This window comes from Phyllobates terribilis, unplaced genomic scaffold, assembly GCF_046119375.1.
Source record: "Phyllobates terribilis strain yellow unplaced genomic scaffold, ASM4611937v1 Scaffold_5__5_contigs__length_657084704, whole genome shotgun sequence".
NCBI classification, from domain to species: Eukaryota; Metazoa; Chordata; class Amphibia; order Anura; family Dendrobatidae; genus Phyllobates; species Phyllobates terribilis.
This window is the reverse complement of record NW_027362765.1, coordinates 225302451-225328544: the sequence shown is the minus strand read 5'-3', so window position 1 is coordinate 225328544 and position 26094 is coordinate 225302451. Positions and strand designations below refer to the sequence as shown.

Below are 26094 nucleotides of genomic sequence, written 5' to 3'. Positions count from 1 at the left end.
CCCCCCCCCTTGGTGGGCTAATCGCCACTGTTAGCAGTACCAGTGGAACGCCCCTGGACTCCTGCTCCGGTGTCATCATGCTCGCACGTGGCTTCCTGGTTGCGCGTGAGCTCCGCCCATTTCTGGTGGAGTCCCCGAAGCACCGGAAACACGTCTCAGGGCCGGATCTCTTGCGTAGTATAGCGGGGGGAGGATGCCCGCATGCGGCTCCACACATGGCGGACATCTACCTCCACGAGAGGGGATGTCACGCCTGCCGCAACGCACATGGAGGTGCCCCAATGAGCCCTGCCGTGGCGTCTCCAGAGGTCCAGGACCGACTTAGGGTGGGAAACTTCACCGCTCCAAGCACCCTGTCGATTCCATCTGGGGCAAGAGACCATCTTCATCCTGCAGGTAAGGACAGGAAACCTAAACTGAGGCGGGAGAGAGGTGCCACCCTTTTTAACCTGAGGGTTTCCTGTCCTTGATGGGCGGATTACACAGGCTCCTAATGTTAGGTCTTCAGAAGCTTCAAAACTCTGGAGTCATTTCACCAGTGCCTCACATGGAACAAGGAGAGGGACACTATTCTCGGTTGTTTCTTCTAAGGAAGGTCTCAGGTTCTTACAGGATAATCCTCAATCTGAAACATCTCAACCAATATGTGAAATACAGAATGTTCAAGATGGAGTCGATAAAGTCTACGATTCCATTGATTGGGAAAGGCTTTGTCATGGCAACAGTAGACCTGCAAGAGGCTTACTACCACGTGCCAATTCATCCAGATTACAGAAAATTTCTCAGATTTGCTGTAACTCAGAACCGAGAGGTACTTCACTTTCAATTCAATGTACTCCCCTTCTGCATTTCGTCAGCACCCCGCCTATTTACAAAGATCATGGCAGAGGTAGTAGCTTATCTAAGGAAACTTAATATCTGCATCGTCCCATATTTAGACAATTTTTTTTTGGTGATGGCTCCCTCGGTTTCAATTTTGGAAAGAGACCTTCAGATGACCCTCCAGATCCTGGAATCTTTGGGATGGTTGATAAACTACAAAAAGTCAGATCTGATTCCCTCCACCAGGAAGACCTTCTTGGGAATTCTCCTGGATTCTCAGCAACAAGCCTCTTTTTTTGGCAAAAGAGAACCTGATTCAGTTGAGGTCGAAAGTCTATGCACTAAAGAACCGCAGCGGAGTGTCATTAAGATTCGCCATGTCCGTCCTCAGGTCCATGACCTCATCTATTCAGGCGGTATCTTGGGCTCAGGCACATTCAAGGGTCCTTCAAAACTACATCCTTTCCTGTTGGGACAGCTCTCCACGTTCCCTCTCCAACAGAATTCATCTGCCAGAGAAGGTGAAAGCATCTTTAAATTGGTGGCTCTATCCAGGAAATCTGGAGAAAGGTTCAGCTTGGATTCAACTTCCCTTGTTATCCGTCAAAACAGACGCAAGCAAAAGGGGATGGGGAGCAGTAGTCTCCCACGTGGCCTTCCAAAGGGTCTGGTCGCAAGAAATAGCAGAGCAGTCCTCGAACTTAAGAGAACTGAAAGCGATGGAAGAAACCCTATGGGCAGCCAATTCTCTGCTTCAGGCGTCGCATGTCAGAGTCTACTCGGACAATATGACAACTGTAGCCCACTTGAGACATCAGGGAAGTACAAGAAACAGGAGGTTACAGATGATCTCAGAAAGAATCTTCCACTGGGCGGAGCAGCATCTACTGTCCTTATCGGCTCTGCACCTGAGGGGCTCCGTCAACTATCATGCAGATCTTCTGAGCAGAAAAGACATTCATCCAGGGGAGTGGAGTCTGAACTCAAAGATATTTCAGATGATTGTTCAAAAGTGGGGATACCTAGATGTGGACCTGTTTGCAAACCAGAAGAACGCAAAAGTAAGAGCCTTTTTCTCTTTGGACCCCGAGGATTCAGCAACAGGGGTAGATGCATTCGCTCACCCTTGCAAAGTCGGGCTCGCTTTTGCTTTTCCCCCGATTCCGTTAATACCAAGGACTTTACAATAAATCAGGTCGGAAGGGGTCAAAACTATCCTAATAGCTCCAATGTGGCCAAAAAGAGCATGGTTCGGAACATTAAGAAGTCTAAGAATGGAGGATCCATTGATGCTTCCTCGAATCCGCAATCTACTGCATCAGGGCCCGATTTTCCATCCGGCCCCTCAGAATTTGTCTCTAGCAGCTTGGCTTCTGAGACCGCCCTCTTAAAAGCCAGAGGCTTCTCAGTACAGGTGATCCATACACTGCAGAAAAGCAAAAAAACGGTCATGAATGCCATCTATGGAAAAATCTGGAAAGCTTTCAAGCTGTGGTATGAGCCTCGTCCATTAGATCCTTTTCAGCCTGACGTAGCCAGAATATTGGATTTCCTACAGGACAGGCTGTCTAAAGGATTAAGACCAAACACACTGAAGGTCCAAGTCTCGGCTTTAAGTTCCTATTTTGATGCTGATTTGGCCCAAAACAGATGAATTAAGAGGTTCATGATAGCTGCTTCTCGGATTAATCCAACAAGAGCTAAAATAGTTCCACCTTGGGATCTCAACGTAGTTCTTGGAGGCCTAACTATGCATCCTTTCGAGCCAATAGCGGAGGCACACATAGACAAATTGTCATGGAAAGTGGCATTGCTTATAGCTCTGACTACAGCCAGAAGAGTGAGTGAAATCCAAGCCCTGTCTATCAGAGAGCCTTATTGTCGTATTTTGGAGGACAGGATCATCCTCCAGTTGGATCCTTCTTTTCTACCCAAAGTGTCGTCTAATTTTCCTCAGCCCATAATTCTTCCGTCATTCCTTTTAAAATCCATCAAATAGCAAGGAAGAAGTATTACATACGTTGGATGTAAGAAGGACTATAATCCGCTATTTGAGGGAGACTGAAACCTGGAGGAAGGATCAGAACCTATTTATCCAATATGGAGGCTCAAATAAAGGAAAGAAAATTGCAAAAAATACGCTAGCAAATTGGATTAAGAAAGCAATTTGTGAAGCATACATAGTTCAAGATTTGCCTCCTCTGGAATCCTTGAAAGCTCATTCTACTAGAGCTATGTCGGTCTCCTGGGCGGAAAAAGCTAGTGCATCCATCGAGCAGATTTGCAGGGCAGCTACATGGTCGTCTGTCCATACCTTTGCTAAACATTATAGACTACATGTAATATCTAATAGAGACTTAGCATTTGGAAGGAAAGTCCTTCAGGCTGTTGTCCCTCCCTAAAATTCATTCTTTGGTATTACTCCAGGTGTGCTGTCGTGGAGGGGATTGGAGAAAATAGAATTAGACTTACCGGTAATTCGGTTTCTAAGACCCTCCACGACAGCACGGGTAATTCCCGCACTTTCCTTATTTGATTGGAAAAATCCTTAGTGTTAATAAATATTTAAAGCATTCATACTGTGTGGTCCTTTGAAAACACTGGGGATTGCAGCGGGGAGGGGCTATTTAACCTCTTGTTTTCCTGTCCCTAATTAGGATGGGGAGGCTACCTCCAGGTGTGCTGTCATGGAGGGTCTTAGAAACCGAATTATCGGTAAGTCTAATTCTATTTTTTTTTTTTTTTTTTTTTTAAGAAATCCATTTTGTCGTTCTTCTGGAATCGGCACTGGAAATGTTCTGTTAATGAGGCACAAGTGCAGTGGGGCAGGACGTTGCTCTTTGTCCTCCCCTGGGTATTATCTGCCTCCAGTCTATGACTAACTGGTCACTGCTTTTTTTCTTTTTTTTTTTTTTTTTTTTTTTTTTTTTTTTTTTTTCTCCCTCTGGTCGGAATTTTTCTCAGGCTTTGGCATTACCAGGAGCGGCACATGCACGGATCTATTTCTCCGCTCAATCATGTCATTTGGAACTTGCAGTGCATGCCCACCCCCCCCCAGCCTGCGTCATTTTATCACCAGAGGAGGCAGGTCACTAAAAGCAGTCATAGACCAGAAGCAACCGGGGCGTGTAATTTCCAAACTGGCAGGAAAAGACCAAGTGCAACGTCCTGCCCCGCTACACGTGTGCCTCATTAGCATAAAACTTCCATGGCTGAAGAACGACAAAGCGCATTTCTTAAAGTATCATTTTAATCAGCTTCAAAGTGCCCTTTTAGCCATATCTTTAGTTGAGTCCAAAATCCTGCTGACAGATCTTTTGTATACTTAACAGCATTCATACATTGCAACAAACCCGCAGAACAGGAAAGTGATTTATACAGATGTGCATATGTCGAGAGGATTGCATTTACAGATACAAGGTATATAAGTTGGGGAATATTTCATTAGATTATTAATGGATTTTGTGTTCCATTGCATGCATATAATTATGTGTTCGCCCCTTATAGGCATTCCCATACTTGCTTGGAACAAGCCTAAAGCACAAGACAGAAGGGCAGTCATGGCGTCCAAGACATATTCACACAGCGCTTTTGAAAGTCTTCGTCCGTTTTGTGTTAAACTGACAGTGGAGCAGACTGTGCAAAATGTCAAAAACTTGAGAACCCAGATTTCTACTACAGATGTCTCCACTCTTCAGCATCTTCTGGACTATGTTCTGTTCCCTCTGCGATTCTCCCTTAAGACAGCAACTGGCCCAAAAAATCCTGGATTGGTGCAGGCAGTTCTTGAGTGCATTGCGTATATTCTCTCTATCACTCATATGAAAAACGCTGTCTCCTTAAAGGACATGTTTAGTGAGGTGTGTAGCTGTCTTCCTCCAGATCCACATCAGCCAGTGCCCGAGGAGCTGAAGCTGGCGGTGGTGTTAGCAGTACAATCTCTTCTCCGATCCTCCCGTGATGAAATACTGTGTGTGCTCTACAAGCCATCCATGCTTCCTGAGATGGGGTTTACCATTACTCTGCTGCTACGGTTTGCAGAACTAGAAAAGTCTCGTGAGATCCGACTGGAAGCATTGAACTGTTTGGAGAGATTGCTAGTCCCACAGCTCAAGCAGAAGATCCATCTGGGCGATCTGTTTGCCTCCTTCCTCCCTGGAGTGTGTACAGTATTAACAAGGATAATCTGTGGCGACCCCAAGCAAGGATACAGAATAACAACTGGTTCACTCCGGCTGTGGTGCGGGATAGTTAGCACGGTAATGTCAGATGAAAGCCTGGCGCAAGTTGCAGAGACGAAACCCGTGTACCCCGAGTTGTCTGGCCGTGTTGCAGAACTCATGGTGCACAGAGACAGGACTTGGGTGAAACACTCTGCTAGCCGATTACTGATACATCTAGAAAAAATCATAGAGCATTGCACTGCCGACCCTCACTGGAGAGTGCGCCTGACTCTGGTGGACTCTGCTTATAACTTGCATACCCGTTGCTGGAATTCATTAGAGGAGGCGGCAGGGAACTTCTTGCGGATACTAGTAGGTCATATGAGTGATGATAGACCTGAGGTCAAGGCTAGGACTCGTGCGGTCCTTCTGGAGGTTTCGAAGGAAGGGCCAGCTTCTAGGACTCTTGGAGAGGTGCTGTCAGAGAGCCTCCATTCACTAGCTGTAACTCTTCCTAGGCTGCTGAGTTCTCAGGATGACCAAGGAAAGCTGCACACATTGACACTTCTTCAGGGATATCTGCAGCTTCTTGGTCCCAGACTTAACATTACTCTGCACTCTCCTGCTCACCTTCAGCGCCTTTCATTTGCTCTCCTACAGACTCTTGAGTTAGACTTATGCTCCATTAAGGTGGTGGAAGAAAGACTTCCCTCCTCCGTTGGATCTCTCCAGGAGCAAGACGTGGCACATGCTGGGATGCAGCAGAAGTCGTTCCGCTTTTTTAGGGACTCTCGTATTCTTTCTTCTATTCAGAGTGTCTGTCGGCTGTTGGGTTATTATGGAGATTTCTATTTATTAACGGACCACTTTTTGGGTCTGTATCGAGCACAGAGGCTGCCGGCAGTGATTGTCCTCAATCAGTTAGTAGTAGGGGCAGCTGGGATCAATATTGAAGCACTTTATGGAGGTTGCCAGGCACTGGAAGCCAATGAACTCTTAGATGCTATCCGTCCACTTTTGGAAGAGTACACAGACCCTGCCAACTGGCAACTTCTTACTTGTCAGGACAGAGATGACTTAGTGGATCGGTTAGAAGTGCTTCGTGTTGGGGGTCCGACAAAACCAGCAATTGGTGACATGACTGCTAATGCTTGGAAGCTTTGTCTGCAATTGGAGGGCATTTCCTGCTTTGCCCAGTCTCTTGGCTATAATTTCCGTCTACTTCTTATATCTACTCTTTACCCGCTTCTTGAAAAAGCTGGAGATCCTTCATTAATGGTCAGTGGGGCAGCAGTGGTGGCCTTGGGCAATGTCAGCCAGGCATGTGGATACAAAAATATCAACCAGCTGATTGAACTCAATGTAGATTATTTAGCCAGTGAAGTCTCTGTTGGTCTCCGCCGTCTCAGACGTCGCCATGGGGGAGCTGCACGTGTATTGCATGCTATGTTGGAGAATTGTGGACCCAGTCTCCTGCCTGTGCTATATGAACTGGTTCAGGATCTGCTTCCAGCATTGGACAAGTCACAGAACGAAGGAGCCATAATCCTCTTTCCTGTGCTCAATTCTCTCGTCACAAGAATAGGTAACTAACCAATCCAATTGTAATAGAATGTATATTCAGACTTCTATAGAATATGGAACATATGCAATCTGTCATTATCAGTCCATAACAATGTGTATGTGCAAATATAACATTGGTGATTGTATGGTGGCCTTTGTAGTAGCTGGAGAAGAAATATGCTGAATACAGAACAGCGGGGTAGGAAACAGAGCATGAGGGGGCGCAGCTTTAGGTTAAGAAAGTGCATGGTGAAAGAATAAGAGCATGAGGTGGTACTGAGTTTGGGGAAGGGCACTGCACTAGAGAGGACATATTAGAAGAAGGAAACATCTTGGAACGAGAAAGGGATGGATTGTGGTAAAAACACATTGGAGAAGTCTGTCGCTGCTGGCAGCACACTAGGAAGAGACAATGCACTGGGCAAGAAACACTGTAGGAGACCTTAGCACTCTTGGGGCAAGAAACTCCATAAGGGAAGCCATTGGACTAGACAAGGAAGTTGCATATTTGGTGTGACAGCTGAGAAGATAAGATGACATCTTAGGTCTGATACTCAGGACAGGGTTAAAGGGGTTGTTTCATGATGGGTTTTGAGGACCCCTGTCTCCCTGCTTACTAATGTGCTCCAGCATGAATTATCATTCGATCCAGGGGCATCATTGTGCAGCTGGTCTAAATTGTGTGCTTTCCAATGCTGGTAGGAGAGGTAGCTTTGCCTCGGCATCATTGGAGGTGTGCAGTGCACTGAAACTGGCTGGATTCAACCATCCGACTTCTGTCAGAGCAGCGCTTTACAAGCTCCATAGCTAAGAGCTTGCAAGTCCTTGCCTAGGAAACTGGCCTCCCATGATGGATTGCAATGGTGGTGAATGGAGGTAAAATGCAAATGTGCTTGTAATATATGTTTTTTTTATTCAAATGGATGTTCTGTGTAGCTCTTGATATTGGGGAATGTTGTGGTTCCCTTATAATGACAGCCAGGGTTGCCATACCGCATCTATTATAGTGCATTACTATATCTCTCCATCACCTTCACAGAAACATTCTCGCATCCAGCAGGAAAGACTTGCCTTTAGTAGTTTTACTTCTGACGTTCTTTACAGGTAAATGGTTTCCTTTACCCGAAGTTACAACTCAACCAGTAACCAACACATCTGTCCAGCCCCAGCTGACTGGTAAGAGCATGGCACAGGAGATGGCACAGTTCCTCCAGGATCATATGGAGCAACTTCGTGTAGCAAGGGGAGATGTCGGAGAAGAAGAGGAGGCTGCAGGTGACTATAAACTACATTTATGATCCAAAAGGGCAGAAGAATATTGTGTAATTTAGAGATTCACAGTCCTTTTACAAATCCTGTTCTAGTTTGTGCGATTAAACGCCCTCCAATTAACCCATCAGCCCCCATAGACTTGGCTGGCAAACAGCAGGCCAGTATGTATTGGCATAACTTGTATTTTTTAGAATTGAAGGTATACAGATAAAAAAATCATCGCCATGCAGTATGCCTGTTGCGTTTTTTTTATTACTATATAGTGGGTTACATCTCAACCTTCTGATGAGATATTGTCCCACTCCCAACGTGTACAGAAAAGTTTTGCAATGATGTGAACAGAGTCTAAAATTCTGCAGTCAACTAATTTCCTTGAGCACTGGGTAATTCTTCCCTTTCCCTGCAGAGGCGATATGGCAGACCCAATTTTTTTTCAAAGATATAGTAATAGGACGGTCTTTAAAGAAAACTGCATTTCTAGCATCTGTACATGGCAATGGGAAAAACACATATACACTGTAGTGCAGTTCGGGAAAAAATATAGCAAGTCCTGGAAAAAGATGTATGTTTAAAATTCCATTCACTGAACGTATTATTCTCCACATTCTTCCAGAGCACCCCTGCCTCTCTGCGTTCTTCTTGATTGACAGCCTGTAAGCACTGCTCAGAAGCTGGCCGGATCAGCAATGCTGCCCTTGCTAACAGCATCGGGGCTTGCACACTGCTGGCCGGTGTTGCCGTGTTGCTGCTGGCAAGAACTGTGCTCGCTCAATACTGCAAGAAAAGGCAGCTTCTGCCTCGGACGAGCTATGGCCCCAGCCAGCTTCAGAGCAGTGCTTACAACTTCTATAGGAAGGAGCTGGCAAGCGCTGCATTCCTTGCCTAGGAGAGTAACCTAAGCTTTTAGCAGTAAACAGTAAAATTACAAATCTCTGCTATCTGAGGGCTTTTTTTTCTCTTCTTCTTTTGTGGGAACGAGTGGCATCATTCCAAATTACAATTCACTTCACAATAATATAATATGTACTGAGAAACAAGAAAAAACTTCCACGTGGGGTGAAATGCTGAAGGAAAAACCTAAATTTCGGCATTGCTTTTTGAATTCTGTTTTTATGGCGTTCATGGTGCGGTAAAAATGACTTGACAATATGATTCTTCAGGTCATTATCATTGTGGCGGTGTGTATATTTAATGATTTAAAAAATAACATTTGGTTTGTGTCTCTGTTTTGAGACCCATAGCTTTTTTTATTTTTCTTTCAACAGACCTATATGAGAGCTTGTTTTGTTTTTTTTGTGCTCCAAGCTGCCATTTTTATTAACGTAATGTTGAACTAATTATGATGTTTTGATAGTTTTTAATTGCATTTTCTAAGGGAAGTGCTGCGACTAACAAATGTCAGTTATCATGATTCAATTCTCTTTTTTTCTTTTTGGTGTTTAACTGCAGTTTAAATTATTTAATATTTTGATATATCGAACTTTTACGAATACAAACATCCCAAATATGCAAAAAAAACCTTTCATAGATTTATTTATTTTATTTTTTTAAAACTGTGAATACATCTCAATTTTTTTTTCTCTCATTTTAATTTTTTAGTTCTGTTAGTGAACTTTAACCTGCAATCATTTGATTTCAGCAATTACAACTGCTATTCTCCTATGAAGCACAGCCACAAGCTTTGCTTTATAGGATGACCAACAAGGCAGCCTATTACCTCTCACTGGGGCCAAGTGGCAAGCCCATCCATTTAAGTGCCGCTGTCTGTGATTGACAGGCGTTTAAATGGTTATACAGCAGCAATCAGAAGTCGCTCCAGTTGCTGCTGCAGGCAGATGCCAGAATGATGTGGGTTCAGTTATTGTCTTCATGAAGCACTTAAGCATGTATTAGCACTTTTTTCCTCATATGCCCTTTATTAACTATTGCACCGATATTTGACACTAGCACTTTAGGCGCTGTAATATGTAGTAGTTGCACTGAAATCGGAGAGTCAAGTATTCCCATTCCTGCATAGATATGTGACGCTCACAGCCCTCCCTGGGAAATGGGGTACTCTGAGCCGGGTCAGATGTTGGGGAGGCAGTCGTGGCCTGGACCCGTTCCGTGCCCAGGGCCGTCACATTAAAAAGGATGTAAGGGCTTTCAGGGTTGAGTGGTATTTATCGACTACGCCACCTGTGGTATCTGGTGATGCGCTGCTAGCAGTCCTCTGAGGCTGGATGTTGTGGCAGCAGGCGATGGTATAACTCCCCACAGGCGGAGCTGGGCCTCAGGGCAGAGGAGACAGATGGAGGAGGTAGTAGTAGTGAGAAAGTTCTGGTGCTGTGCGGTGCGGTGTAATAATAAGAGTCCGGAGGCCTTAAGGATAGTCTTCCACATCTTTACTCACGGTTTTGGTAAGCAGTGGCAAGGCTTCTCCCTGCTCCTCACGGCGCTCTGCGGCTACCAGAGACGAGGGCTCAGCGCACCCAGGAAATTTAGGCACATCGATCAGGACCCTCTGAGTGTTCCTAAACTGTCCCTCTCAACCTCTCCTGTCCTTGTGCGTGCGAAGGCTGGGTCTCCCTCTGGACTCCCTCTGGACTATGCACAGATATAGGGTAAGGCGGCAATTCAGCTCCGCCCATCACCCGACGGGATCCACTTTAGCCTACCGGGCTTCTCTGGCAGAGACGTGAAGTGGCAAAGTCAGATATCGGGGGCCGGTACCCCTCTTGCAGCAGGAGTCCCTCTAGCTGGGCCAGAATGGAGAGTACAGGTGGCGTACGCCGCTTCGTCCGTGCTCCCTGGGATCCTTTTGCTTGTGGAGCTGTCACTATAGCTCCCGACCTTCTTAAGCAAGGAAACTTGACCGGGATAGAGACACTGTTAACTCATACCCGCTCCTCGTGTCAAGGTCAGAGCATGAGGACCGTGCATCTTCAGCACACTGCAGGCTCCTACACAAGGCCACTGTCAGCTGTGAAGACCACAATCAAAGAACCTTGTGCTTAAGATGGCTGGCTATTATATATGAAACTATGCGTGCAAACTAAAACTGTGTTCTACCCTTCACCCACTACATGGTTCCCCTAACTTTTGGTTCCCCTCACTTGTGATCCTGCTGAGGCAGCACTATGGTGCATACTTGCCTCCCATAGGTCAGGAGTATGTAGTGTTGAATGTAGGTTCAGGGTTCTGACCAGTGCACCTTCCTTACCTGGGTGAGGAGACACTACACCTGCTGACAGGCTGCAGTATCCCCCTTGTGGCGACCGAACCCTCAGGGGCGCCACAGATACAGTTAACCTTCTTCTGGATCTGTAGTTCACATGCCCTGTGGTGATCCTAGTACCCTGTATCTTGGAAAGTGTAGTTGGCTAGTCTGCGCATGCCTAGGATGTCATGCATCATTGAGCTTGCACTGTCTTGTTAGCTGGCAGTGATGTTAAAGGATGGTATGATCCTAAGAAGAATGTTCCGCAAATAGTGATTGCCAGTTTGTAGTGATGGAGGAAGCAAGCACAAAATATCTCAAAGCAGACACTAAGATCTCTCTCCCCCTGAGGAAGCAGACAAGTGAAACGCATTTTGGGATGGTTCACTGGTGGGTCGTAACATCCCCGTCATTATATGGGTATTACCATGCCAGTATTATGAACCTAGTAAGTCTTTCTTATTTAACATATCTATCTATATCTGTTTAATAAGTGTTTTTTTTTTATAGATGATAGATGTGTGACTCTATTTTTCATACAGGTGATTAGAAAATGTAAATGTATCCCAGTGTTGCCAATAAACAGCCCAAAATGAGTTTTTGACAGCTGTCATTTAGTGTTCTGTAAAAACAATTTTATTTTACCTTTACAGGTTTAGACGTATTACCCCCTTCTGAAGAAGAAAAGGATGACCAGAAGCCATCATTGCCCATCCATGTCCAGATCACCAAAGAGGTGGCAGAAAAATGCACGCACTTCTTGTCGCACAGTGACACACAACTTCGCATACAGGTACAGTAACACAAATTAGGACATTTGGACAAATACACGAGTAACAGCAAGATGTCTAGAAATAGGGAAATTACTTAACCAATAATGGCTTAAGTGCATGTTCACACTGAGTTGGTTCTTATTTTTGCATTAGAAACTCCAACTCTTCACTCAGAATTTGTGGTTTTTGAAGTCCTCGTGGATTTCATAACTCCTGAAAAAAAAAAACAACCTGTGTGAACATTCCCTAAAGAGGTTTTCTAGGCTGAAAAGAAAAGTCTGCAGTCACTTTGTGCCACGGTCACTCTATGCTGAACTTTGACAGTGTGCACACACTATCGCGATTCCCCTGCGTCCGTACTGGGAGAGGGCTATTACATGACTATATGTATGTATTGCGTTCTTGTAGTCACGTGCCAACTACAATCTGAGCCGATTCTCTCAATAGACCATTGAGAAAAGCTTCTGTGACTCTAGCCAGCACATGATGGAAAGTATACAAATCACATAAATGCACTCGCGGTTCGAATACAGGCATGATTTCGCAGTCCGGAGTCACAAAGTGCAGAACACCTATTTTAATATGTTTCTGAAGAATATTGGAGCAGCAAATACAAAGCAGGACAATGGGAAATGTGGTGCAACCATGCATGTGCAGGGTATTTGCAAACTACTAACTGCTGTTGGTCGCATTGCATTTGTAAAACCTCCTATACCCAAAGGGGAAATCTTATCTCCTACATTTGTGGTATAAACACAGTTTCCATACAGGTCAGTGGAGAGAGCTGCTCGTGCACACCCATCTCTCCACTGACAGCGGAACATCGACAAAGATGCATTATTGAGATGGATGCGGGTACCAGTGGTGGGACCCGCATCTATCGTACATTTTCAAGTTGGCGGCAGCTGCGTCCTCTGCTGCGCAGCTGTTTAAAAGTGTTCAGCAAGGAAGCAGATGCACAGATTCTGTTGCTTGTATCTCCGCTTACGTTGCTGCGCAGCCGCTGTGTGTTCAGCACTGGTGTAGGTACAGGATCTGTGCTTGTATCTCCGCTTATGTTGCTGCGCAGCCGCTGTGTGTTCAGCACTGGCGTAGGTACAGGATCTGTGCTTGTATCTCCACCTGCGTTACTGGGCAGCCATTATGTGTTCAGCACTGGCATAGGTACAAGATCTGTACTTGTATCTCCGCCTGCGTTACTTGCCAGCCGCTATGTATTCAGCACTGGCGTAGGCACAGATTCTGTTGCTTGTATCTCCACCTACGTTGCTGCGCAGCCGCTGTGTGTTTGGCACTAGCGTAGGCACAGATTCTGTTGCTTGTATCTCTGCCTACTTTGCTGCGCAGCCACTATGTGTTTAGCACTGGCGTAGGCACAGATTCTGTTGCTTGTATCTCCGCCTACTTTGCTGCGCAGCCACTATGTGTTTAGCACAGGCGTAGGCACAGATTCTGTTGCTTGTATCTCCGCTTACGTTGCTGCGCAGCCACTATGTGTTTAGCACTGGCGTAGGCACAGATTCTGTTGCTTGTATCTCCGCTTACGTTACTGCACAGCCGCTATGTGTTTAGCACTGGCGTAGGCACAGATTCTGTTGCTTGTATCTCTGCTTACGTTACTGCACAGCCGCTATGTGTTTAGCACTGGTGTAGACACAGATTCTGTTGCTTGTATCTCCGCCTACGTTGCTGCGCAGCCGCTATGTGTTTAGCACTGGCGTAGGCACAGATTCTGTTGCTTGTATCTCCGCCTGCGTTGCTGCGCAGCCGCTATGTGTTTAGCAGTGGTGTAGACACAGATTCTGTTGCTTGTATCTCCGCCTACTTTGCTGCGCAGCCACTATGTGTTTAGCACTGGCGTAGACACAGATTCTGTTGCTTGTATCTCTGCCTACGTTGCTGCGCAGCCACTATGTGTTTAGCACTGGCGTAGGCACAGATTCTGTTGCTTGTATCTCCGCCTACTTTGCTGCGCAGCCACTATGTGTTTAACACTGGCGTAGGCACAGATTCTGTTGCTTGTATCTCCGCTTACGTTACTGCACAGCCGCTATGTGTTTAGCACTGGCGTAGGCACAGATTCTGTTGCTTGTATCTCCGCCTACATTACGGGGCAGCCACTATATGTTTAGCACTGGTGTAGACACAGATTCTGTTGCTTGTATCTCCGCTTACGTTACTGCACAACCGCTATGTGTTTAGCACTGGCGTAGGCACAGATTCTGTTGCTTGTATCTCCGCCTACGTTGCTGCGCAGCCGCTATGTGTTTAGCACTGACGTACGCACAGATTCTGTTGCTTGCATCTCCGCCTACGTTGCTGCGCAGCCGCTATGTGTTCAGCAGTGGTGTAGACACAGATTCTGTTGCTTGTATCTCTGCCTACTTTGCTGCGAAGCCACTGTGTGTTCAGCACTGGTGTAGACACAGATTCTGTTGCTTGTATCTCCGCTTACGTTACTGCACAGCCGCTATGTGTTTAGCACTGGTGTAGACACAGATTCTGTTGCTTGCATCTCCGCCTACGTTGCTGCGCAGCCGCTATGTGTTTAGCACTGGCGTACGCACAGATTCTGTTGCTTGCATCTCCACCTTCGTTGCTGCGCAGCCGCTATGTGTTCAGCAGTGGTGTAGACACAGATTCTGTTGCTTGCATCTCCGCCTACGTTGCTGGGCAGTCGCTATGTGTTCAGCACTGGCGTAGACACAGATTCTGCTGCTTGTATCTCCACCTACGTTGCTGCGCAGCCGCTATGTGTTTAGCACTGGCGTACGCACAGATTCTGTTGCTTGCATCTCCACCTACGTTGCTGCGCAGCCGCTATGTGTTCAGCAGTGGTGTAGACACAGATTCTGTTGCTTATATCTCCGCCTACTTTGCTGCGCAGCCGCTATGTGTTCAGCACTGGCGTAGACACAGATTCTGTTGCTTGTATCTCCGCCTACTTTGCTGCGCAGCTGCTATGTGTTCAGCACTGGCGTAGACACAGATTCTGTTGCTTGTATCTCCGCCTACTTTGCTGCGCAGCTGCTATGTGTTCAGCACTGGCGTAGACACAGATTCTGTTGCTTGTATCTCCGCCTTTGTTGAGTGCTTTTAGCATCTGCAGAGTAAAAGTTGCAGCCGCCTCCATCTTGGAAAGCTTTGGATGTTGCGTTTATTTGCATGCATTAAACATAGCGCATAATTTGCCCTACCTCCAAAGTGCCTAACGTAACCCCAAAAGTGTTTCTACATTTCTTCTGCTGTTAGACTCCAATGTATGGCATTTCTGAGCTTGTGCAGAAAGCAGGCATACTTTTTAATGAAGATCTTTTTCTGCAGGCACTGGACACTCTGCGTCTGGCTTTAATACCCCTTCATTCTCAGGAAAATGTTCTCCTACCGCTTGCCCACAAAATCTGGCCATGTCTTGTGAAAAGACTGTTGCAGGATGAGCCGCTGGTTCTGCTGCGGGCCTTTCAGGTATACCTGGCTTTCTTGTCGCCCACTTACTATATAGTGTACGCAGCTCACAGCATTGTTTCTCTTTCCAGATGTTTTGTCATGGTCACTGAACATTCTTGGAAGTTGTCGTTTCTCTCTTACAGACTGTCTCCTGTGTTTCAGATGCTTGTGTCACTTGCTGCATCGTGCAAAGACTTCATCCGGCAGCGTGTGTGTAAGGATGCCCTCCCTGCCTTCCTCACATCTCTCCGCTCCCAGGCTCTTGTCAGCTGTCATGCTGGGCCAGTATACAGCCACACTCTCAGCTTCAAGTTGCAGAAAGCGTTATTGGATGGTTTGGGAACACTCTGTGTAGATTTGTCATTGGGTGAGTCACTGATGGCAAAACTGAGAGAGTTTGTACAGTTCTGCATAAAAAGTTGGGTAAATGTGTAAGTACATGGCCTTGTACTGATCGTAAATTACAGCCTATGTTATAGTCCAGAGCTGCATTCACAATTCTGCTGATTTCTGTTTGAAACCGCAATCAGTTCTGTCTAGAAATACCCCTAACAGTTTACCTTGACGTCTTACATGCAGTGGGAAGGTTTCTGTCACAGGGACTGGTTTTTATAGACTAAATCCCCCCCATACACATTACATCGCTGTTGGCCAAATGATGGTTCTGCCATCTGTCCCATAGAAAGTAGGCTCTGCTGTGCGCTCCAGAGTTCTCTATGAGAGAGCTGCTGCCAGTCATATCTGGCGGCGACTTATCTGCTAGAGAACGAAAGGATCGGCAATCCAAAATCGGCCGTGCCCGATCTTTATCTGTGGGGGTCCCCATACATAAACACGGTCTGCTTAATGTATCACCATTTACCAGCACTAGTCTATTGTGCATGGGAGCTTTAACCCTTCCAGAATGTGAGCTACTATTGCAATTTCTAAACAGACCCTGAGACAGCAAGGATTGCTGTATGAAATTAACTCCCATAAGGCCCCCCTTAAAATCAGTTTTCTGTTAACTTGTTTTCAGCAGACAACCTCTTAATCACCAATCCGCTGGATAGGTTGATGACTTAGTGATCGGTGGAGATCTGACCTCTGGGACTTGCATCAATCGTGAGAACTAGGGACTTTTATCCCTGATGCAGACTGGAGCGGCAGATAGAATACCTGACCACCTTGCCATTCATCCCTTATGCAGCTATTGGAAAAAGCCACCCGCAGCGCTGGGCAGGGCCATGGGGAAAGAACGGAGCGGCAGTAGAGCAAATGTACTGCCGATCCATCCTAATTGGGATAAAAGTTCCCCATTCTGCTGATCGTGGTGGGTCTCTGCGGTCAGACCCCCATGGTCAACAAGCTATCACCTATCCTGCGGACTCCACTTAGCCTGGTCTTTTTTAATCTCAACAATTTTCAATACCATCTATCGAGGTGTAAAGTGTAAAAGTCAGTTTTCATAGTTAATCTGTCCTTCTGCATTTTTGTTGTAGGTGACAGTGATTTGTTGGAGGTAATTGATTCCTGCACGCTCTACCTCAGTGCCAGACAGCCCAAGCTGCTCCAGGAGGCTGCAGTCAGGTGAGACACCGGTTACCCTTAAAGGGATATTCTCATCTCCAAGATCCTATCCCAGTATGTAGTAGGTGTAATAATATTAGGAAATACCTCGAATTAGAAATGTAGTATAGTTTTTCTGATGTCTCTTTCCTCATGTGCAGGCATTGCAGGACCTTAGGTATCCATGGTTACAACCACTGATATAGTGGCAAGTTAGCTAGGTACTAGTGGTTGTAACCATGGATACCTAAGGTCCTGCAATGCCTGCACATGAGGAAAGAGACACAGCAAATCAGAAGAACTATACTGCATTTCTAATTTGAGGTATTTGCTAATATTATTATTACACCTACTACGTATTAGAATAGGATCTTGGAGAGGGGCATACTCCTTTAAACATGGATGTGTTATTGTAATGTCTGTTTATTAATTTAACTTTTATAATTGTCAGTCGAACACCCTTGCCTCAGAGAACTCAACGCCCTCTATAGTACCCAGCCAACTATGTCATTAATGCTTCCTTATACCTTAGGTCACTGTTGCCCAACTCCAGTCCCCAGAGCCACCAACAGGTCATGTTTTCAGGATTTCCTTAGTATTGCCCAGTTGATAATTCCATCACCTGCACAGGCAATAATTCCATCACCTGAGCAATACTAAGGAAATCCCAAAACATGATCTGTTGGTGGCTCTTGAGGACTGCATTTGCAGAACACCACCTAAATCATCGTGTTCTAACACGTGAGCGGCCAGTTGGTCACAGGTGACCTCCTCAACCTGTGCAAGTGGTTGGCATGTACATATATCCATGTACATATTGGGGTGTAGATTTAGGAGCTTTATTTCATACCCTGCAATGATGAGATGCAATCTGTCTACAAGCTGGACACTGACTCACTTCTCTGTTTTGATCGTTCCATGCAGAACATTACTTAATCTTTCACAGCTGGATCCAGACATTGTTTGGTTGCATCTATGCCAGTGGCAAAACCCGCCAGAAGTCCCCCACTCCTCTCTTGTTCCACTGTGTTGGACCACCAAACCACACGATGAATACACACAGAATGTCTGCAACCTCCTCCAAAAACTGCAAGGACTGTAGGCAGTCCCAACAAAGATCAGCAACTGATCGGTCTTGGCATCCTCTCAATGTCCTCCATGGATGCAAAGATGTCACCATCTAACAGTCTTTGCTCCCATGAGCAGATGGGCCTGGATTCTTCAAGCTTTAACCCATTCTGTGCCTAACTTGTTAAGATGCATATATTTCTTACAGTGCACCAGGAATCTTCTCCCCATGGGAGGAGTGCAGTATGGTATTATTCACTCTTAAACATCATCTGTTGTGACTTGCTGCCATCAATAAATTCATTGTAATATGATATGTATGATATGAGGCGGTTTGAGCTAAATAATCGAATATAAAGATTTCTAATTAGAAACTTGGAGGTAGCCAAAATGATAATGTGATAGTCTGAATGGAAATGAGTGTAACTGACCTAAGCAACCACCTACTATATGCAGGAACATGGATCAGAGAGGTTGGAGGTTTTACATCTCCCACCGTCATTAAACTGCTGTTTTGGGTTTTTTTTTACACACATTTACAGGTATGAAGCCATTATATAAATTTAATGGACTTCATTGACTAACAAAAGTTTGGTCTATTGTTGAAGTGGTCTTCTCAACAATCGATGAGTCTGCTGACAGCACTGCGAGTATTGAATCCTATCCTATCAATTGATCTTCAAATTCACTACTCTGATCCAACTGTAGACTACTCAGGTTAGGGCCTTTTTGCATCACGTTTTTGGTATTTTTTTGAAGGGCACTCCTATCCTTTTTTTGTCTCCAAAAGGCATCATACACATTAAATGGAAGTCGACAGGACCCACCAACCATCTGATGTGACTGGGGCGGCCTCCCAACTCTTCCCTGACAGATTAAGTTGGGGTAGAGAAGGATTGGCAGTTAAAATTTCATTACCTGGTCCTTTTGGTTGTAGGGAACATAAAATAAATCAGGTAGTGGCTTTCCCTGATGAAGACTCATGAAAGCTGACCCGACCCGAGAGCTAATGTGTATGGGGTGGGTCAGGAGAGAGAGCTTTTGGCCGAACGAATATTCAACTGATGATCAGCTCATTTGTATGGCCATCATTAAATGTTCCTGGGTTGAGATGATCTTAAAAATGTGTCCCTGGTATGTACTGTGTAATGGCTGTGTTTGACACATAGCACAATTCCTGGCCAGGGGAGGAAGAATAAGGGAGTATACCGATGACCTGTCAGTGGTTTTCACCTGCTGCTTTTTGTGAGGTATCATACTTCACTGCCTGTTTTATCACAGGAGTATTTTTGCCACATATCCAGTCCCCTGAGCTCAGCATAGATCAAGTCCATAAGGTAGGAGCTCTGGCTGCAGCTGAGCTCATATGTCACTGACTTGATTTATGCCAGAGTGCTGGAGACGTGGCAGAAACACTCCTGCCTGTGATAACAGGCAAGGAAATGTTTTGCCTAACAGAAAGCACCAGCTGCAATCCTGTGCTGTCCCGAATGTATCCTCTTGTTTCCTCCCTGGGACTGATGCTGTGGTATGATCAGACCATGTTCTTTCATGGTCAGACACAGCCATTACACAGTACTTAGCAGATGCACATATATATGATTCTCAGTACAAGAACATTTTGTGATCAGACAGTCGCTTCACAAAAACAAACTGATCGAAAGGTTCTTCAGCTCTATCAAATCCTTAATGTTAATTGCCATATTGCGGTGTGGTTCAAAGTGAATATATGGGTTCTATTCTCATCCACAGTGCAAGCGATCGTTCTACAGTGTTATATAGCATCTAACTAGGGCAGATGAATTTATTACCTCCAGAATTCCCATTATCACGGATCTTTTCTTTGTGTTTCACTGTTGTATTCAGGAAATGTCTATTTTTAATATTTATAAAGCAATTTTGTAATAAAAATAAAATAGTGGAGTTATACAATCATTGTCAATCTCCTCTTCAGATCCATAAGCCATGCATAAAGACCACAAAGACAAAGAATTCAACTAGTGGCTCTTGGGCTAACAATCAGCTTTATTTATATCCAGGGAGGCGTCACATGTATGGAGGGTGCCATTGTCCTAAACCAGAACCGCTTCCATCTCCAGAGCGGAGAACATGACAGCCCTCTCCCATACTGAATGATCTTACAATCACACCTAAACAAAAAGGCATTTATAGAGAGGCCTGCCACGTGTAACCTGAATCACAGGTACGGTATGGAAGCAGCAGTTAAAGCACCCACATAGTATATCGACTCCATGGTGCCAATTACAGCAGCATATTAATGGTATCTGTGTAGCACATCTATACAGCCTGTATTAAACAAAACCAAAAAGCTTCTCTTTAAACAGTTATTCCCTCTAAGCCCGTCATAAACCGTATTGCTCATTGGCCTCCAGAAAATCATTTGCAGCTCTTTTCAAGGCTAAGCCTTTTTTTTTTTGAAGAGGATGTTTCACCCTTCTTCAGGAGTGCACAACCTTCTTGCTTTAGGGTGGGCAGGCACTCCTGTTTAATTCTCAGTTCGGACCAGTGACGTCATTGTGGTTTTGGCCCGAACTGTGTGCATTACAATGCTACTATAAGAAGCAGCTTTGCATCTGCAAGAGAAGCGGAGGGACTCTAAAGCTGGACCGAATTGGGAGCCAACAGTGCACGTTAACAATTCCCAGCGCAGTTCTTACAAGCTCCATAGAAAAGAGCTTGTAAGCACTGCTGTGAACAATAAGAAAATATTAAAATTATGCACTGTTACCCTAATAACTATACGAAGTAAATTGGGAAGTTGCTTGTTTTAGAAATTGATAATCCTGAGTTTTAGCTAGATGGTCAAAATCATACGAGTGCGCCAATATCGAACACTATATGGAGTAGTTATTCACATAGGCCTCTCCAAACGACCCTTTAAATAAATCTTCCCAGGATAAAAGGAATCTAGATTTGATACCATAGTCGTTCCTCAACCTAACTAATGATAGCTGCAAACCACATTCTGTTGGCATGGCTAAGGGAATTGACATCATACAATATAACATAGCCGGTGGCTGGAGATGCAGTTCCATGAAGCTGACCAACTTGAATCAAGAAGTGAAGCTCAACTGGAGAAGAACATAAGGCTTAAATAGGGCTCTATCGCAGTATAGAAGCATTGCTGATCACATTTACAAAGATTACACTCAAACTGGTTTTCAATGGGATTTCAAGAGCTGAGCTCAGAACAAATGTGAGACCGGTGAATTGCCAAGGTCTTATAGTACATAACAAATCAACACCTTGTTCCTCAATAGGCTATAAATCTTTTTATACTTGCCTGGTAACCAATTATTACATGGTTTCACAGGGTCATCCTCAAAACATAAAAATTTAGAGACACCTCATATTAAAGGGTCAACATTCACATGTATGTTGTATATCTGTAGTTCAGCTGTCCATGAATGATCCAGATCATGTCCAAGTTGCCTTAGTACGTCCCCATGAAGAACAGGGAAGGTTGTCCTACATACTACTCAACTACAGTAGAATTTTACCATATGGGCCTCTGCAAAAGTGGAAGCAAGAAACAAGATGTATAGACCAAACACTCTTTCTTGGCATTCAATGTTTTAGTAGATAATATGAAATTGTCCTAAAATAGAGATAATCAATGAAATTCAACATCAAATAAGTTACTATATGTGTATGATAATTACATAGATCGCTGTTTGGTAAATTTTCAGCACTGGAACATCACTTCTGAGCTGAAGTGAGCTTGTTAGAGCCACATCTTCTTTGATGAAAGGCAATAAACTTGAGATAGTCAATGGTGATGCCACACATGTAGAATAAGAGCAATGATGCCATTATTGGCATCTATATTCTTGAATAATAACAGGAAAATAAACACTTGATTAGATATTATTAGCAATTTGACCATCACAGAATGTTGGCGAGCTGTGTAAAATATTACATTGCAAAGCAGACCAGTCAATGAGAGGCCTTTCGAATAAGGCTTTTTAACTTTTACCCCAATTTTAATCTATTTTGAGATCATCTACCTAAAGGCATCCTGGGAACTATACTTCCCATAATGCCTATGGTTTATGTGAACTCAAAATCTTGTATAGTCAGAGTAATGAAATAGCAGGGCACAGAGTTATGATCGGTGGACAATGGCAGAAGAAGCTCCATTTTTGTCCACATGGATAACAGTCTGAGCACCTTCAAATGCCCTTCTCCGAGAAAATAAATAAGTCACGTGATGGGGTAAAGTGAGAAAGTCATTGTTCTTCCCTGACTGCAAGTAGACATCAATTTTCAGATGGAGAAGGGTGGGAAGCCTCTCATGCACTCCTCTGTACATTGGTGGTTGGGAAAAGTACCCACAGTCCATCTACACCTGGCACTGGTCACAGGGCTCTGCCGCTCGCTTTCTCAGCTCTTTAACTTGGAAATGGCGGTGAGTGCTGGTGTCCTGTTGGCGGTGAGGGATCGAACTGCGGCGGCCTAATTCTGTTTCCACACGAAGGAAGGCCTTGACACGATGTTGCCTTCCTTTTCCATCACTGTAATCCAGCACACGACATTCATAGGTTCCTTCATCTGAGATCTTCACATGAGACAAGCGCAGCTTGTGTGAAATGTTGCTGCCAAAGACCTTTACCACCTATGTAGAAAGGACAGAGTTTAAGTTATGAGCAAAGTCATCCAAGAAGAATATTCCTCCTAATGCCTCAGGACGTAATGTACATGCAAACATATAGATGGAGCTTGAAGTACCTCAACCTGAATAGAGATTAATGATGGCTAACTCCAACTGCGTCTAGGACATGTTAGTTTTCCATTGTTAGTGATTTAGCTGCTGCCTTACACATCTGACACAGCATATCTCAAGGAAAATGGGGGTGAAAGGTTAAATATCAGTCGATTTCCCTAATGTAACATGTCGGCAAGAAGTCAAGACTAATTCCAATAGACATCAGATAAGTGGAAGACACTCTGCATCCCGCAATACTATTCTGTGAGGCCCCTAACCTTTATAGACATATTTGTGGAGTAGTACAGGAGAAGGGACAGGTTAATACTAAAGATGCAATGTTGGGCCATCTTCGTTCTCCCATGTCATCAGAATAGGGGGTCTCCTCAACCATGTGGCGATCTCCAATAAGGAAAAGATCTTGTGGAGAGGTGACCATGAATGATTGTGGTTATCTTTATTGTGGTTTAGCCAAACAGTTTGCGGTTACAGAAACATACACTACAATGGAGAAAGAGACATGCACACTTGATCCCTTATTTGCTGAGTGTGAATGGGGGAGAAGGAGACCCCCATTTTTTCCAATAGGTGGGGGTCTTAGAAGTGGAACTGAAAACTACACTTTAGATATGTCATAACTATCTCAGAAGGTAACAAGCCTAATTGTCGCCCTTGGGATTTGTTCATTTTGACAATGTGGCATTAGGTCCAGAAAACATTTGCGTCCTTGCGTTACATTTTTTTAAATGGATCTGGTAAATTAGGCCCTCTCATACTGTGAGGTCATGTTATCGCTAAATTTCAAATTAATGGGTAAAGTCATGTAAAGGTCACCTGTCACATCCAATAATGGTAAATTAAGTAAAAGATGTAGAACTACCATCACCTAATCTTCTTTGCCATTGGAGAAGGGGTAATGTGGCAGGAGGACTGTAGAAACTCATCTCCCCACATTAGGCACCCTTACCTGTCACCAATGTTTCAGTATCCTATTGTAGTCCGTTAATTGAAAGCTAATAAAGTAATCTACAAACGCTAATGTCGAAAAATGTTCCGATGGAACAGTAAATAACTCTGGATATCCACACCTAGAGTGTATTAGAGTGTGCACTAGAGTGGATCTAATGCATTATTCTTCAGTTGAGATAATTGTCTGCAGTCTCCAGTGGTCAATCTCAAACCCCCCGTTGACTATCTCAAATACAATGTATAAAGCATCGTTCTTATTTCAGGTTATTAAGGTATCTTTTACCTACAACGTTATTTAAGGAGCATAGTCCCTTATAAACAAAACATTTCCTGGAAATATATGTCCTTGAGATGCCTTTTAATATCCTCTTTAGCTATTATCTTAGCCAAGTTACAGATGCCGGATGGCAACTACTAATGGCAGCAATTACAATGCCCATAGGTGTTGTGGTGACTTATAAATCACTGGTAGGAGTCGGCTGCCCTCGTATTACTCTTTGTCAATCTTTAGGTTAGTCCTGGTATTCTATTCTTGAACCAGGAAAATTAGGATGATTTGTAAAATAGTCTTGCCCTGAGTGCAGGGACTTATGGTAAAGATTGATAAAGAAAAACAGTGGTATGATAATTATATAGTCCAGCAATCTATCGGGGCATCCTAGAAAGGCTCTTTAGGATGTACGTCTACTAACGGAAGGATAACCCAACATTGCTGAGCAAAAAGGCTTAAAGGGGTTGTCTCATAAGCATCATAGATCACCTATCTACAACAAAGGTAATGTATGTATTATGATTGGGGTTCCGACTACTAGGACCCCCACCAGTCATGAGAACGGGGATCCTAAAGTCCCCCTCAGTGAATGGCCACACATGCTCACTATCACTCCAATCACAGAGGGGACTTTTAGACACATGTTCTCATGATTTATGCGGGTACCAGTGGACAGAAGCCAAGACATACATTTTTCACATCTCCTACAGAAAGGTGATCCACCATGTTTATGGGACAACTCACTACTGTTCCATTTCTAAAGGGAATTTTGCCCTTCCCTGGTTCTGGGGTTTATTGGGTTCTATACTGTGGATAGCTGATAAATACTGTTTTATAGACAACTCTAAATCTAGGGCTACAGAGACCTATAAACATAAAACATTATGTGACCAAAACGTGACTATTTTAGACCTGCAATTTGGCTGCAAAGAACAGCATGCTGCTGCACTAGACTTAAATTAAAGTCATTTGGGTTAAAGTCATGTGCCAAAAACCCAACCTTTTTTTTTTGCAATAGTTGTGTCGCAGGTTACAACGAAACTCCATGAACAGTAATTTCATCTGATGTCCCATTGTGCCATCGTGGTCTTCAGTCTCTGCACTATGTGTAGCCTAAATCTGCAATAATCAGTCCACTAGCATCAGCTACTATGGGTCTTCACACACTCCCCAAGTGCAATGATAGTCCGTAATATCCACTAATTATAAATAGGCAATAGTGTAATCCTATAAATGTGGACAGTAAAATACAGTAACAGAACAATCCTAAAGATAGGGGAATATATAACAAAACTATCTTAAATCCCCACACTTCTGGTTGTTTTGTTTGCTTAAGCCTCCTTAATGCTAACTTCTAAATGAATTTATATATTCCCCCAATGAGACAACACTTCAGTCGAACTCTCCCATCCCTGCCAAGTACAGCTCTCTCTCCCCCACAGAACAAGATCAATAGAAAAATCTCTGCGGCTAATTAGCTTTCCTTCCAAATTGATCTGCTTCTGGTATTTGCCATTCTGTGAAATGTAAAGCTTACCCCTTCCGGAAGAAAAGTAGTGTAAATCAAATTAATGTTCTGCTCCTGCTGGACAAGCTAGATCCCCATTAGTGTTCTTCAAGATGCTTGAGGGCAAAAGGCCAAGAATGGGCAGTAGAGAAAAGGACCAATGGGGCTTTATTGTAAAACATTGGAAAAGAGGAAAATCACCTTACTATGACGGACTAAGGCTATATGTGTTTATTGAACACCGAGTGAAGGTAAATTCATTACTATACCTTGAGGGGGTGTACCATGCTTTTTTCCACCCTTTGTAGTAGTAGGATGTGCTCGGAGGTTCTCAGCAATAAAGAACATACTGATAGAGTTCACAGAAGTAAAAGAACGCAGTTGTGACACTCACCCAGTTCAGTGATTCAGCAGTGATTCATTGTAGATACACCAGTAGCAACATGAAGTAGATGTAAGGTGGGAGGACTACATTTTAGTCTGGTACATAGTTTTCTTTCACTGTACCTATCTTGCTTCTATCCTGCTCACCATAGGTCTTCTAATGGGACTTATTTTTTTGTTCGGCCAACAGCCATCTCGGCCATCATTCCCATATACAACAGCTCTGTGTTCATTATGACAAAATCTCTGCTGGCGACTTATCTCCGTGAGAACAGCGCGATCGGCAGTCCAAAATCAGTCACGCCTAATCAATATCTCCCCATACGATCATCCACTTCCATAAACATTAGAGCGACGGCCGAACAAGTCATAATGGCAAGTG

At 44.3% G+C, this 26094-nt stretch overlaps 2 protein-coding genes across 2 annotated transcripts in view; one reads left to right on the top strand and one right to left on the bottom strand.

The window, feature by feature from the left end:
• The window catches only part of TTI1 (TELO2 interacting protein 1), a 30215-nt gene extending 12044 nt beyond the window's left edge, over positions 1-18171 (top strand). Inside the window, exons 2-8 of the mRNA XM_073683849.1 lie at positions 4330-6570; positions 7653-7823; positions 11673-11812; positions 15117-15257; positions 15402-15606; positions 16721-16808; positions 17712-18171. Coding sequence (XP_073539950.1) covers positions 4383-6570; positions 7653-7823; positions 11673-11812; positions 15117-15257; positions 15402-15606; positions 16721-16808; positions 17712-17889 — 3111 coding nt within the window. The 5' untranslated portion in view covers positions 4330-4382 and the 3' untranslated portion in view covers positions 17890-18171. The remainder of the gene's footprint in view (positions 1-4329; positions 6571-7652; positions 7824-11672; positions 11813-15116; positions 15258-15401; positions 15607-16720; positions 16809-17711) is intronic.
• A 1689-nt stretch (positions 18172-19860) lies between these two features.
• The window catches only part of VSTM2L (V-set and transmembrane domain containing 2 like), a 78058-nt gene continuing 71824 nt past the window's right edge, over positions 19861-26094 (bottom strand). Inside the window, exon 4 of the mRNA XM_073683851.1 lies at positions 19861-22491. Coding sequence (XP_073539952.1) covers positions 22219-22491 — 273 coding nt within the window. The 3' untranslated portion in view covers positions 19861-22218. The remainder of the gene's footprint in view (positions 22492-26094) is intronic.